The sequence below is a fragment of the Hemitrygon akajei genome, chromosome 29 (genome assembly GCF_048418815.1).
Source record: "Hemitrygon akajei chromosome 29, sHemAka1.3, whole genome shotgun sequence".
NCBI lineage: Eukaryota > Metazoa > Chordata > Chondrichthyes > Myliobatiformes > Dasyatidae > Hemitrygon > Hemitrygon akajei.
In genome coordinates this window covers 16,212,739-16,228,900 of record NC_133152.1, presented here as the reverse complement: position 1 = coordinate 16,228,900, position 16,162 = coordinate 16,212,739, and the positions used below count along the sequence as shown (strand labels likewise).

At 38.0% G+C, this 16,162-nt stretch overlaps 1 protein-coding gene across 3 annotated transcripts in view; it reads right to left on the bottom strand.

The window, feature by feature from the left end:
• Positions 1-512: 512 nt before the first annotated feature.
• Positions 513-16,162, bottom strand: part of cdc42 (cell division cycle 42) — a 31,753-nt gene continuing 16,103 nt past the window's right edge. For 2 of the 3 annotated variants that reach the window (XM_073031749.1, XM_073031750.1), the window contains exons 2-6: positions 11,197-11,356; positions 9,814-9,886; positions 8,803-8,912; positions 6,630-6,827; positions 513-2,766 (exon numbers count right to left, since the gene is read on the bottom strand). In XM_073031749.1, the coding sequence (XP_072887850.1) occupies positions 2,674-2,766; positions 6,630-6,827; positions 8,803-8,912; positions 9,814-9,886; positions 11,197-11,301 (579 nt within the window). In that variant the 5' untranslated portion in view covers positions 11,302-11,356 and the 3' untranslated portion in view covers positions 513-2,673. Of the gene's footprint in view, positions 2,767-4,115; positions 4,474-6,629; positions 6,828-8,802; positions 8,913-9,813; positions 9,887-11,196; positions 11,357-16,162 lie in introns of those variants that run through there. The other variant, XM_073031751.1, reaches the window with a different exon arrangement.

The window sequence follows — 16,162 nt, the reverse complement described above, 5'->3', positions numbered from 1 at the left end:
ATGCATAATTGATTATTCTGGTCACGAACCTCAGCAGCTTCATCCTGTTAAATGTCCACCATTACATCCGAGATGCTGTAGACACCAGCCATCCAGATATTCATTAACGTTGACCATGACTGCATTTCCCCTACCACTCGTCATATTATAGAATGGGGAGTAGATATTAAATAGACAAATCCAGATAACTGGTCTCAACCCGGACATTTTTCAAAGACTGACTCTTTAAAGATTCTGGCTCAACCAAGCCAGCAGTTCCAAAGAATTTTTTTCCTCGAGCTATCATTTTGACATGGAGGGGAGGAGAAAATGAGACTAGAAAAGCAAATGGATGCACTCGATGGTTGACACTGAAGCATCTTCAACAGCACTCTAATAATACGGGCAACTTTATTCATTTATACATTCTCAGCAGAAAAAGTGAAGGCAATATCCTCCACACACCTACCGGAGTCTGATTAAATCCGAATGAATGGATGCAAAATACCAAAAACATAGTAATAAGACAGAAGAAAATTAAAATGTACCATTTTAATGTTGAGTAGGAAAAATACATACTTACATGCTACATTTTAAGACTAGAATTAATCACTATGCTTCATGACAACTTTTTTTCGTACAGATACCTTAAAGCTAGAATTTCCAATCTATTTCACTAGAGCTACTCAAGAGTTACAGAAACTGTCAGGTTAGGCTTGAGTGAAATTACCATGCCTTTCAATATTTTTCTATTTTGCAAGTGTTACAGATTCAAATGACACATTGTGGTCCTGACAACTGCGAGAGTCCATGATCAAAGTGTAGTATGCAAGCATAACTACCACACTAAAATCCAAGTGAATGCACCACAATTTATCAATCTAATGAAGATACATACAATGTAATTATCAATTGATATTGTAAAACAAATGCAAAGGGATAAAAAGTGGTGACTGACCCCCATCTGTTCAAAGAAAGTTGCCACTTGCACACCATTATATGGAATATTGTGCTAATAAATGGACAGTTTAAAAATAAATACATCACAAGGCAACTTGGAAATGTTAAAGGCCTTCCAACTTTCCATATGCAGTTTACACATCTTGCAGCTTGCTGACCATTATTCTTGGGTCTCTTGCAACCCCAGTTCACCAATTCAGAATATTTACCTGCTTTAAATGCAACCTTTTTTCCTCCAGGCAGTCCATCCTAGAAATACATATGTCATGGCACACTGGTTTTGCTTTGAAGATTGCATGATTATTGCTACAATAGAAGAGACCAATGCACATGATGTCCTAAATGAACATATCCAAATTTTCCTGAAGTTACAAACTGCTGTGTGCAATCACTACTTAAATAGATTTTACCAAGTGGGCTAATTACAATAATTACTGGAGTTTTGCATAACGTTTTATTGTTGCCCAAATTTCATTCAGTATATTCTTTTAATAATAGCAAGTAACTTTGAGCCACTTTCGGTAGCATTGTTAAATACAGTACAAGTTGTGAGCTACCCAAAAATGAACAGAATGTACAATTTATTCAGATTTAGGGATTGATGTCTGGATTAAGATCATTAAGATTTCACAAAAAAAACGTGAGGAAACCAAGATGATCTGTAAGAAAGCTTGCTGGTAATTTCATTTACACATAGCCAGTGCAGCAGCAGATACAGGGAAAAAGCCAATATCATTAAATTTCAAATCTGATACAGGATTGGTTTTAGGAAAGGGTGGGAAAAACCAAACTGGCAATCAATCTCAATTCATCAATAAAGAAAGACAATTAAAGGTACAAGTTTAATATTTTGAAAAAGCATATACAAATAACTCAACATGAAATAAAAGCTCATTATAAACCAAAGTTACCAGGATAATGAAACACAATTCAAAAATGGTAAATCAAAATTTTGGTCAGATTTTAACACTGAACTCTACGAGATCCTTAGCATCCCCCACAGGAATCCAGTCTGCACGTGTATAAGTATCTCCTACATCACTCCCAAGTGCAATAAACCATCACCAGCATCTTGAAACAACCCATAATGAGCATCTTAACAGCCCAATCATTGACCAACATCCCCTTCAGATCCAATACCCAGCTTGTGCTCAGAATTTCTTGTGCCAACATCAGCACCTGTTACATTTTCATACCTTTCCTTGAAGTGTAATTGATGTAGTTTAGGCCTTTCAAAAATTAGATTACTAATGGAAAACAGTAACAAAACTTATTGCAAGTGGCAAATGTCAGAATTTAGCCAAAAACAGTCCCCATTAAGGGATCCAATTGCAATTCTTAAAGCCTCGTGACAAGACTAAATTTAGATTGTGATACAATGTGAACCAGAGATGCTAGGTTGATGGATGTAGCATTTGGGAGTGTGGCAATATCTTACAAAAAGCCATTAGTTCATTAAACAGAAGCAATACTGTGCAAGTTTTGTGCCTGTGGCAAAGAATTTTAACAGCAGATTAAAATCTAGTTATGGGCAAATATCCAGTGGAAAATAAACTGAACAGGAAATTTATTATGTCTACTTAAATGTTACATTAGAAGGGGGGACAAATTTACCATTGGCTATTCTATTCCTCCCATCATCGCCCTCCTGGTTGTGTGCAGGGTGTTATTGCAGGATGATTTAATATTTTTTTTAAAAAAACAAATGCTTCAATGTCAGCCTGCAGACACTGCTCATAACAGTGAACAGGGACGCCGTTTCTTCTTAGGTTCTGGTGGCTCCAGGGCTGCCAATATTGCTTCGTCAAATACATTCTTTAGTCCTTTCTGAAAAGTGGGAGAGAAAGGTGGGGTCTTATGGTTACAGATTCCAAAAAAATACAAGAACCAAACAAACAGCTGGGCAAATCTTGTTGATATAAATACCAAGATGCACAGTTCAAACTGAATTATAAAAACGTTTATCCTGATGACATTTGTTAATATATTTATGTTCCTTTAATAGCAAAATTTAAAGATTCAAGTGTGTATAAATCAAAACAGGTGAACTGGGACTGACGGAACCCTTTCCTCATTCCCTTTACTAATAATACAGTAACCCTGACTGCTCTTCTATTCTCTTTAGAAGATTGGAACTGAAGCAGCTCCAAAAGTACAGCAAAAGCTTTAGGAGAAAAAGGCCTCATCCACAATTACTAAGAAACAATTATGAACAGTCCTGGAAGTTTATGGAATCACTTTTGGCAAGAAATTGCTTAATCGACTAAGCCAGAAGGGTCTTCGCCATCATTAACTTCCCAAACGGCAGCACTAGAGTTAGTTAGACATGCATTTCCCTTGCACATATGAAACAGTAATACAATTTTAAAACTTGCATCTGGGATGTTGGCACTAACATGCTGATTTTATTGTACACAACTCTATAAAACTTACTACACAATACAACTACCACTAACATCCTTGATCCTAGCCAAAAGGATCTACAGCTAAAATGGTTTGCAACTGTCAGTTTTCATGAATATAGATTTAAAAGCTGGTATTGACAGTGGTTTGGATTCCTTGTAGTATCTAGAACAGACAACATTCACAATTTTTGACAATGTAGGAATAAGTAGATATAGAGCACCTAACGTTAAAGACATCAGAACTATGTTGATTCAATTTATACAGCAGCTAAAGAGAGCTCATTTACCCTAATTTAGTAGCAGCTAGGTTTTACTATTTAAGCACACCACTGCACTCCTGTTGCAATATTACTCAAAGATCTGCCTCTAGTTATTTTGCCAACTACACAAATTGAGCAAATCAGATCTGCAGCATTGAAATTTATAATTCAGAATATTTTGCAATGAAATACTGACAATGCAAAAGGTGGTGCAGAGGAGAAAACTATGCAGTTGAAACAAAAGTGGGAGGGGAGGGGAAGAGAGAAAGGTGGCATTTGAAGTTACTGATGGATTGAATTCTTTAACTACTGCCATGGGACTAAAGATCTGACATTACAACGCTGGCACGGAAGTTATAGCAGAGGCGGGAGCAATACTGCAAAGTCACCATTAAGTGGCACTATTCAGTTGAAATAATTTTGTCAGTGACAGTTACACAGAAGGTGCCCCTTTGTTACTTTGCCATATTTGCAAAGGATAAAGCAAGTAAAGACAAGGACCCACACAGAATGCCATCAGCTCCATTTACACAGCTCTCCATTATGGTGAACCAAAACACATTTGAGTCAATTTTATTTCAACCAAATTAACACCCACAAAAAGGTGCAACTGTACAATACCTAGATGTACATCACAATTACAGAGTTTAAAAACTTTGGAAAGGTCCAAAAATGGCATCCAGCAACTTTTACTTATCCATATGGAGAAAAGGAAACCATTTAAAAGGATTCATTTGAACAGCATCTCTATTGAACTGGATACAGAAAAACAGGGACACTTAAAATATACAGCATTTCCGCTTCCTTTGAGTTTCCGGTGGCTCGAGAGCAGCTAGGATAGCCTCATCAAAAACATTCTTCAGACCTCTCTACAAGACAAGGTATGGGGAGAAAAGAGAAGGGTGGGAGTGGAAAAATAGCATGAAGTTAGAGGAGAGATTTGGGTTAGAAAGACAGTTTTAACAACATCCATTTAACCTGGGATTAAAATATCCAACATGCACAACTGAACAAACAAGCAGATCAGGACTGATGCCAACAATGGCAATGCACCTCAATGGACAAAGATGACTGCTGAAGAGTCTTACAGAAAGTAACTTCCTACATGGATCCCAACTAACTTAGCATTGAAGTGTGACTCAGGTATAAGGGCAAGACATTAAAGTTTTGCATCCTATTGACTTATGTTCATTTGTAGTTTTGGATTATTTTGGGAATACTTCATATTCCCAAAATGATTTATTAATAATTTTAAATTTAATCTACCCATCAACCCTGTTTGCCCACCCACTGATTTGCAAAGCTTAGTACTGAAGGCCAACATCAGAAAGCTCAATTTTTCTTTTTTTATATATAAGAATTGTGTGTACATGCTGACAGGATGCTATTAGAAACATGGCTGTCTAGTTGCTGGAAGTTTGACCAAATTTATTTGTTCAAAAAATTAAGTTCAATAATTACATAGCATTTCATTTGGGAATTTTTGAAATTTAGATTTACTACTCTAGCCAATGTATCATATTTAAACAGGATCTTCTAACGAAGGTGATTCTACAATTCAGACTCAAACTTGTCTTTGTTCCAGATGTACCAAAATTGACAACAACTGAATCTGCTAAACTAGTTAGAGGTTCTTTTCCAGAAGACTACAAAGCATAAACATGAATCAGGTCCAGATTCTCCCACACTGAAATAGAGGAAGGAAGGAAGGGAAGAGTAAAAAAATGATTGTAGAGGACATGGCAACACTTGCCAGTGAACAATACAAGTCCTGGTTTGAATACTTAATGCTACATTTACTCACTCAACTGCCTCAGGTTGCCAGTACAATTGAATGCTTAAAACTTAACCAACTCTTCAAACTCTTCAAACTTATCAACTGATGCAGTCTCCACATCCACGAGAAAAATCAGCATCTATTCTCTTTGCAACAGTTTACCAGGGCCAGGAAAGCTGCATTAACCCCATGCATACTCCAAAAAAGTTAGCAACCATGTCAAGGCATAAAAGTTAAACAATAGAGAACCAACAGGCTGAAGAATTCTCCAACATTTCAAAGGGTCACTTTCAGCAGCTGAACCTTAATGCCTTTCCCTACCACCCCAAATAAAAGCCAAGATGTGCATCATTTTCCCTGCTTCCTCCCACTCTGAAACTGTCATGCTCATTTATCAATTATTTCTTGCCTAGAAAAACATTACAAAGTAGAGATCCAAAAACAGGCCAGTTATGGAATTGTTCCAAGGTCTAGAAGGAATGGTTTGGCACTACGGGATGGAGAAGAACAAAGGCTTCATCCAAATCTCATTCTGAAAAGTCTAACTGGGGAAAAAATACCTGATTGCACCCAGACCCCCCTTTTCTGAGTTCAAGACACAAGTTTTACAACCACCAAAATGAAATTTGGATATCGTATTTTAAAATGAAAACTTGTTAATTCAGACTGCTAATCTGGCCAAATTCAATTGCCAATTGTATAGATATTTCGCTGAAGTCTAGGTCAGGTATCTTATTTTGTATTCCACAACCGTTTAAACTATTCAGGTGATATCGACAATTGAAATTCTCAACTTTAATGTTTGTAATTTTAGATGACAGCCACTGAGCACTGACAAAAGTTCAACACCCAAAAGTATCTGCCTGGCCAGCTTATGGTGTGTTCATACAACTTCTACCAAAAGATAGAGACATCAAGTTTTTTTTTTTGGGGGGGGGGGGCAGAGGAGGAAGAGAGGGAAGAAAATAGAGTGTATAGAGCAACTAGGCTTAATTCATTAGTAATGCAATAGTGCAAAGCAAGGGTAAGTGCTAGCAGGGTATAACAGCAAATAACTGCTAATTGAAAACTAGGATGCTTTGAAGACTTTATAGCACACAGTCTGCTTATGTTGAACCTTGTAATGTCTGTTATACAAAGATACAGATGAGGACATTTTACCCAAAAGGTACATTAAAATCATGCTTCTTTTGGGAGGTTTTATTGATTAAGCAATTATAGAGCAGAGGGACAATTTGGAAGACTTACTTGTGTCAAGGCAGAACACTCCACATATTTCACTGCTTTCAGGTCCTTGGCCAACTTTTCAGCATTATCCAGGATGATAGGCTTCTGTTTGTTCTTTGCGAGTTTTTCAATGGTCGAGGAATCATCCCTTAGATCAATTTGAGTCCCAACCAGCAAGAATGGAGTCTTTGGACAATGATGAGTTATCTCAGGTACCCACTATATTGACAATCAGGGGAAAAGTGAACAATGTTCAGCATGATTCAGATAACACACCTATTAGCAGACTTCATTTTGATAAAGGCAGAGTACACATTTTAGAATTAGTTAACTGTAATCACCTCGTGTACAAACCCAAGATTTAACAATTCATGAAAAAACTATCCTTGTACCAGTAATCCAGAGCACACCATTCACCCACATTTTGCAAGACCACGTCACACCCACACAAAGGACCAACTACAATCTAGTAGTAGCATTCAATGTTATGAAATGTCCAGACTTTCCATGTCTGCAAGACTATTAGTACTTTAAAGGTTCATGTACCACAGTTGAAATTCAATTGAAGTCCCAAAAGGACATGGCACTCCAAGTTACAGATATCACTGTTCTGGAGATTATGACAAGATTAAAGTTTAGATGTTATGCAGATTTGCCAAGAACAGAACTGCAAGTAGTAGTTAGTGATCCCTTTGCAATTGACTGGTTTTCTGCATTAATTACTCATAAAATGTGGTCTGATCTTCATCTAAGTCACCAATATAGTATGCCTAAACTAATAAACAATTGTACTTCTCATCAATACTAAGTACACCATTTAAACAATTACAGTCTAGATCCAGAAAAGTGAACCTCTGGAGTAATGTCTTCTACAAAAGCTATTTGGAGACAGGCGTTTCAATCAATGAAATAAGTTTGGAGGTATGGGTTGTGCCCTGCCCTATATTTAAAAAAAAAGACACACAAAGTCAGGTCACTGACAGAGCCTGCTCTTCAAGATAGATCCGCTTATGTGCGCCATTCCTCAATCAAAATAACTTTCAGAGGACCTTAGAAGAATTGTAGAGACGCCTGAAGCTGGAAAACCTACAAAAGCATTTCTAAAGACCAAGAGCACAACATACAATGCTGAAGGAGGTGAAAAGGAACCCAAGGTTAACAGCAAAAGACATGCAGAAATCTCTAGAACTTGCTAAAGTTCCTATTCTTGAGTCCCACTATAAAAACACTGAACAAGAATAGTGTTCATGGAAGGGCACCCAGGAAACCACTGCTCTTAAGAAAAAACAAACACAACATTGCTGCATGTCTTAATGTTGCAAAAGACCATCTGGATATTCCACAACACATCTGAGAACGTTGTGTGGACAGGCGAGACAAAAATTGAACTTTGTGGAAGAAATGCAAACCACTATGTTTGGAGGGAAAAGGGCACTGCACACCAACACCAAAATCTCATCCCAACTGTGAAGCATAGTGGAAGGAGCAGCATGGTTTGGGGCTGCTTTGCTGCCTCAGGACCGGTACAGCTTGCAATCATTGAGGGAACAATGAAATCAACAAAATTGTATCAACATTTTACAGGAGAGTGTCAGGGTAGCAAGGTACCTGGTGCTTAGTAGAAATTGCATGATGCAACAAGACAATGGTCCAAATCACAAGAGTAAGTGAACAAAAGAATGGTTTTAACAGAAAATTCATGTTTTGCAATGACCAAGTCAGAGTCCAGACCTTAACCCATTTGAGATGCTGTGGCATGAGCTGAAGGTGGCTGCTCATGCAGGGGATCCCAGACATATTGATGAACTGAAACACTTGTAGAGGAATGGCCTAAAATACCTCATCATCGTGAAGTCTGATCAGCAGCTCCAGGAAACATTTGGTGCTGGTTATTGATGCTAAAGAGGGTTCTACCAATTATTAAATACAAGGGATCACATACTTTTTCTGATCTGGACTGTGAATGATTAAACATGTTCAATAAAAACATGAAAATTGCAATTATTTGTATTACAAATTTAGGAAGATTATATTTGTCTATTATTGTGACAGATGCATATTAGAGTACATTTTGATAATTAATGCAGAAGACCAATTAATTTCTTGCAACTACACAGGACAAGTTTCTGAAAATCTGAGTTTCAGCATGGAACTGCGCCAAGTAGAACTTAAATCAAGACTGAAGTATACAAACCTTTTCTTTAACGTTTTCAAATGATGATGGTGACACAACAGAAAAGCACACAAGGAAAACATCGGTCTGTGGATAACTCAGTGGTCGTAATCGGTCATAATCTTCCTGACCTGGAGACAAATTTAGATTGCCAGTCAAAACCTGAGAAAATGCCCAGACATTGCATTCAATCAAGTTAGCAAATCCCAGTGTCTGTGCAAATATCATTTAACTGCAGTCTAGCCGCTCAACAAAATTGAATGATTTTCTCCAATCTTCCTGGTTCTAGGGGAACTGACAGTTCAATACCATGGAGATACTGGAATGCACATCACCCATTACTATAAATGGTAGCAATAGTTTGTTCATTATCAAACATGGTCTATTTACTACTTGAAAATATTACAAGCTTCTTTCTTCACAAGCATAGATATGCCCAAGTAACTTTTGGCAGCAACATTTGTAATTCTTTGATGGGGAACAACTTTAATTTAACTTTAAAACTAGTCGCTTCTGGCATATGGGGCTCGTCACCTGCGGTTGGCTGCTCATCTAGGAGAAAGAAAACTGATTTCAAATTTCCACTGCCTTGCAGCTATACCCACTCATGGGGAAGGTTTGTGGAGTAAGCCCAGAGGAAATACCTAGAGCTGGAGTCCCCAAGGCAGTCCTACGTTGAGTTCAACATTGACTGTCAATTCCTGCGATGTCACTGGTGCCAAACTGTGCTGGTTTCTGCCATTCCATTGGATTCATCAGCTCCGTGGAGAGAAGCCTGCAACATGTGCAACAGCTTGCTCTCCATATCATAATGCCCTGGCTAGCATATCATGTAGACAGCTAGAAGGACACAACATCCAAGGTCAACTGAAACCAATGGAGTGCCTTAGCTAAAGTTAAGCGATTTCACATTTCATTCTTAGGATGAAAAAAGGATGCAAAACTATTTTTTGCAAAGGACATCAAAATTAAAGAAACAATACACAATTTGACCCCATTCTTTAAAAAGAAAAAGGAGGCCACCTTACTTACCTGCAGTGTCAAACAGTCCTAAGGTATATGGTTCACCTCCAATCATAACCGTCACAGCATAGTTATCAAATACCTGCAAAACAGTTCAAGGTTCACAAATTACCTGTTTTTCAACTCCTCCATAAATAAAATTTACACAAGTCAAATTTATATCATCAAATTGTACAAGATAGAATTATCTGCTTTCAAAGAGCAATGCTCTGTAATAGTAATCAATTCATGTTGTACCTCCCAAATGGAGAACAAAGCAAAACTTATGCTGAAATCTCTTACTACATATTTCAGGCAGGGTAAAATTGCCAAGTCATTATTCTATGTAGTCACAATCCCAATGCCAAGATTACTAGAATGATTGACTCCTTTAGAGTAATCACAATTTAATAAAATCAGCATGCCAGCTCACCTTAAGTCCTAATGACATGCTCTTGATTCACAAACACCAGTTTCAACAGCACTACCAGTTTTATGAATCTATGAAACAATCTTTAGTATTTTCATTTAAAAGGTTATCTCACATTCTCATGTAAAAGAACAAAAAGTTGTTCCTGCTCACCTGGCTGAGACCAACTACTTTGCTCCCATCTTATTGAGGAAAGCAGCAGATTTAATAGGACTGCAAATTTAAATAAGCAATTGCCTTCAGCTATAAAAATGTACCTTACTAGTACTCAGAACACAAATTGCCTTAGGACAATGTAATGCTTTCACATTCAAATAAAAAAAATTGCTGAGACAATTGATGGCGATGACTGCCAAATACTACAATATACTTAGGGATATGGTACTTGAAACATCATCCTGTAAAAAGGTGAAGGGAGAGGGTAGAGATGAGCAGGATAAACTACTACAGTACATACAATTTATTCAAGATTAACATTTATCCAAATGGCTATTTTGCCCTGTGATACAAACTAGGCATGTTTAATTAAGTCTCAGCCATAACCCTTACAGATATTAATTAACACACTGAAGTTACATTTGATCCATTAACAAACATTTGTGCCAATTTTAGTTATCAGTTAAAATGAAACAATACTAAACAGCTAAGTTTGCTTGCATGATTTAGACAATTAGAGGGAAACCTAGCATCTAAACTCCAGCAGCTATAAAACATTCACAGAAATACCAGTCTTGAAGATCAACTCTCCTTCAAACAAAAAGATTCTAAGTGATCTATTAGACAAATTCCCAACCTAGCATGCCATAAGACAAAACTGCAGTGCAAATACCACACAAGAGGCAAGTGGGATGTTTACCTATTACAAGGCCACACCTGCTACTTATATTGGGTGTGCAAGCAGTTGTCATGTATGACTCCAATTGTTGTGCATTAAATTTTGATGCTTGACACCGTGTCAGTTACAATTTAATTATTATACTTACCGTAGGAACATATTCTGATGGAAATTTGTTTGTTGTGTAAGAGATTAAGAGACATGTTTTACCAACAGCACCATCACCAACTACAACACATTTAATAGTCTGCATAGCTGTAGGTCACTTTCAAGTCTCCACTTTTATTATATTGAAAATATTGCTGTATCTGGAAAAGAGAGAGAATATATTAAAGCTAACAAATCCATGCAGTCTGAAATTAAATTCTTTAGAAAGGTAGTAATATTGGCAAGATATCATTAACTACACAAAATAAGGACTGAAAGGAGTATTCATTCAAGCTCTGCCATTCAACAAGATAAAGGCCGCCTTCTACTTGTCACTTCTCACCATTTATCCCTTTAACATCCAAAGAACAATTGATTTTGGATCACTACAAAAGTTGAAGCACCAAAGCCCTCTGGGGTAGAGAACTGCAAAGGTCCCCACTCTCTGAAGAAACTCTACCTATCTACCTCTTTTCAGAAAGTATGCTGATATCTTTTACTACTTAGCCAGGGAAAACAAGCCTTCCCACATCTTTTATGTAAAACCTTTTAAGTTTAAAAGAAGGTTGTATGCTTTGATGAGACTACTTTTCTTAATATTAGGAAACAGTCTCCACTTATATAAAAGGCTACTTCCAAAAGCATGAAAGTTCTCTAAGTATATCCTCATTGGGAATTTTCTCCCAAACAGCATGGACAAGATTCACTCAAGTTGCTTTCAAGGAGAGTGAGCAAATACTTTGAATAGTGCATGTCACTCAATTTGCAAGCCAAAAGCAATTCAGATCACCATTACAAAAGCTAGTAGCTTTTTTTCCAAAAAACTTGCAGGATTGTTTAAAACTGTTTTTAGTGAAGCAATGTGGCCCACCAAAATGCTACATGCCATTTGAAACTACTCAGCCACACCAATAGTAAGCAGGTCAAATTAAAGTGCTGCAGAAATTGAAACAATTGGATTATATGAATGATTATGAATTTTAAAAGATTATGTGCAATATCGCCAACTCTAGGTAAGCAACCAATCAGCAAATATTAAAGATCAAGGAAATATCAAGCACATGAAATGAAGCACAATACAGATGTCATGCCACAATTAGTTGAACAACAAATTTTATATTCACAGTGGCTGACGATCAATACCACGTGCAGGAAAGATAGCAATGAATAGGTCCATCACTTAATATTAAGTTATGGAACCCTCTCAAACAGGCATCAAGACAGATCCATTCTTCAGAATCAAATTCCAACATTCTCTTCCAGTATTCTAAACAATGTTGGCTGATCTACCAACTACAAGATAAGCAGAAATGGCTGTTTGGCTATCAAGTTTGCCCCACCATTTGATCCTGGCTGATTTAATTCTCTCAACCTCATTCTCCTGCTTTCTCCCAACAACCCTTGGGACACTCCTGCTAATCAAGAATGTATCAAACTCCACTTTAAATAAACCCAAAGATTCTATAGCTGTTTGCAGCAATGAATCCCAGATTCACCATCCTCTGGCTAAAGAAATTCCACATTTCTGTTCTAAAGGGATCTTCATCTGCTCCGAAGCTGTGCCTTATACTACAAATACCGTAGATTCCGGATTATAAGCCGCTACTTTTTTCCCACATTTTGAACAGCTTTGAACTCTGCGGCCTATAATCCAGAGCGGCTAATACATGGTTTTTTTTCATGCCGCCTCGTAAACATTTTGCCTCGTAACAGTAGACCAATAAAATTGATGAGTAGTTCACAGAGGTCCAATGAAATTGTACGATAAATCAAGCGCACTTTCACAATTAAATTATTGTAAATCAGTCATTTGTACTCACCCTCATCAACATGGAAAATACTCGAAGAAAAGCAAGACCCGAGCGCGTCAGACCCGATTAGACCCGATCGTGTTACGCAAGCGCGTCAGACCCGATTGGACCCGATCGCGTTACGCAAGCGCGTCAGACCCGATTGGACCCGATCGCGTACGCAAGCGCGTCAGACCCGATTGGACCCGATCGCGTACGCAAGCGCGTCAGACCCGATTGGACCCGATCGCGTACGCAAGCGCGTCAGACCCGATTGGACCCGATCGCGTTACGCAAGCGCGTCAGACCCGATTGGACCCGATCGCGTTACGCAAGCGCGTCAGACCCGATTGGACCCGATCGCGTTGTGCAAGCGCGTCAGACCCGATTAGACCCGATCGCGTTGCGCAAGCGCGTCAGACCCGATTAGACCCGATCGCGTTGCGCAAGCGCGTCAGACCCGATTAGACCCGAGCGAAAACGCTGCTTTTAAGTTAAAGTCGATCAATAACTTTTCCTGGTAGGCTGCAGTATATATATTTTTACCAGTCGCTAGGAGATATTGGAATGTTGTTCGTGCTGTTCAGTAAAAAAGTATATGCAACGTAATTTGTGTTACCGATACGTATGTATATTTAAAAGTAGCGGTGCGGCCTAAAATCCGGTGCGGCCTTTACAATTAAAAAATTGATTTTATTTCTAAAATTAGAGCCTGCGGCTTTTAATCAGGTGCGCTCTGTAGTCCGGAATCTACGGTACTCTAAATCAGAATCAGCTTGTATCACGAAATGTGTTAATTTAGCAGCAACAGTACCATGCAATACATGATAAATGTAGAATTTAAATATACACACATATTAAATAGTTAAATAGTAGTGCAAAAATAGAAATAATGAAGTGAGGGAGTGTTTATGGGTTCAATATCCATTTGGAAATCAGATGACAGAGGGGAAGAAGCTGTTCCCAAAATCACTGAATGTGCCTTCAGCCTTCCTGATCGCAGCAATGAGAAGAGGGCATGTCCTGGGTAACAGAGGTCCATAATAATGGATGTCGCCTTTCTGAGGCGCCACTCTTTGAAGGTATCTTAGTACTAAAGAATACCCTAGTTTTACAACTTTCTGAAGCTTCTTTCAATCCTGCACAGTAGCCTCTCCTCCCCATACCAGACAGTGATGCAGTCTGTCAGAATGCTCACCACAGTACATTTGTAGAAGTTATCCACTTTCAACAGGCCTTCCAATGTTCATAAACCATTCTAAAATCCGGTAAATGTGTTCCAGAATCAAATGTGTGGGTCTTTAAGCTCTTGTACCTCCTCCCTCATGATATTAATAAGAGTGCATGCCTCAGGGAGTGAAGATCTATCAATAGAGTACTGTTGAGGCTAGTAGTAAAATTATTTTTGTAATTCTGTCTAGATCCTAGTGATGACTTATGATTTTTAGTGAAAATAGATATCCATCCTGCAACTAGGGTGAGGCTGAAATTCTTTTTATTTGGAGAGAAATCCTGGCACCAATGATAAAGAAATTTTTAGGATTAAAAGAGGTCAGATGGCAAGTAGAATATGCAGTGTCAAATGGAAATCTGTGTAGACTTGATTGGTAGTGTATGTACATCTGCAATTTTAGACCAATTCGAACTCATATCCAATTGTTTAGTTGGTTTGAAACAATGCAAATACATGTCTTTGTGTGCATTTGCAGTTGTATAGAAGTATGCAGTTGAAACAAATGTTTATTTTTTTCAGTTGAGCACTTAAATTGGATCCAAACTGACCTGTACAGCCTAAATTAGTGAAGCATACAGATGAGGATTAGCTACACCAAATCCAAAGCTCTAACAAAGAACCAAGTTCCATTTTGGTATTTTAACTGGAATTTGGTCATCAAGATCTTGAAATTCAGTAGTCTGCACTGATGCCTGTTGATTACGATCTTGGTTTGCATGCTAAAAGCAAATGTTAAGACAACTACACAGGGCTTTGATCCGAAAATAACCTTTGCACATTTTCTCTGCTTTAAACTTGACAGTAATTTCTTAGCTGCAAATTACAATCTTATTTGTGTATGGGAAACTAGAGCGTCCAGAAACCCAAATACAGAACAATTCATTTACTGGCAGGCTACATCTTCAACCACCAGCTTTGAAATAAAAGATCTTTTAATGAATTCATATGAACTCTGTTCAATGCTATTTCCCTAGTGCCCTTCCCCAAAAGCTTGTTCAAAAAACACTGGTAAGTAAGGTAGCAAAAGTTGGGATTGCACAGTTGATGTGAATTTGTGAAGGTATGCTTCAACTCCAAATTATTTGATGTTTGAGGATGCTAAATGACAAGCTGACTGGTCTCTGGTTCTACTTTTTCCTCTCATTCTGTTAACAGTAGAGTTAACTTGCTACCTCTCAATTTGAGAGTGTTATTCTAGCACCCTTGGAAATGTTCTCACCAGCCTAGGAAAGTTATTAGGCAAGAATACTACCAGCACTCAAGCTGATCTTTAACTAGCATCAAACAATACCATTTTCCATTACATCCCTTGTCACTTGTTCAACAGGTCACTGCAGTGTTTCATTTTGAGAAGTACCATTTACTATCTAGAACCATCCCTCTTCCCCCACCCACTTCAAGCATCAATATGTCCAAACTCAAACTCCAGAACTAAAGTTTAAGTTGCAGACACTCTCTCAAGTCAGTCCGAGCATAGCCTGTTTCTAGGTGTGAAAAGTGCAAGTTCTTCTAACAGAGTAGAACTTGACAGAAAAGTGTTAGACCAATATTGCAGTACCTAACTGAAGATCAGGTTTTGCTGTTGAATTATAAAGAGGATGTAATGCTGAGGCTTTGATCAGACCACATTTTTGGAGTACTGTGAGCAGTTATGGGTCCTCATTATCCAAAGTTAGATGCACTGGCATTGGAAGTTTACAAGAATGATCCTGATGTATGAGCAGTGTTTGATGATTTTAGGCCTGTACTTGTTGGGACTTCTGAAGAACGGGGAGGGGGAAAATAGCATTGAAATCCACTGAGTATTGACAGGCCTAGATGTGGAGGTGGTGTCTCTATTAATGGGAGAGTCCAGAACCAAAGAGCATCTTTTAAACAGGAATTTCTTTAACTGGAGGATAGTGAATCTGTAGAATTCACTGCCACAGATGATTGTGGAGGAT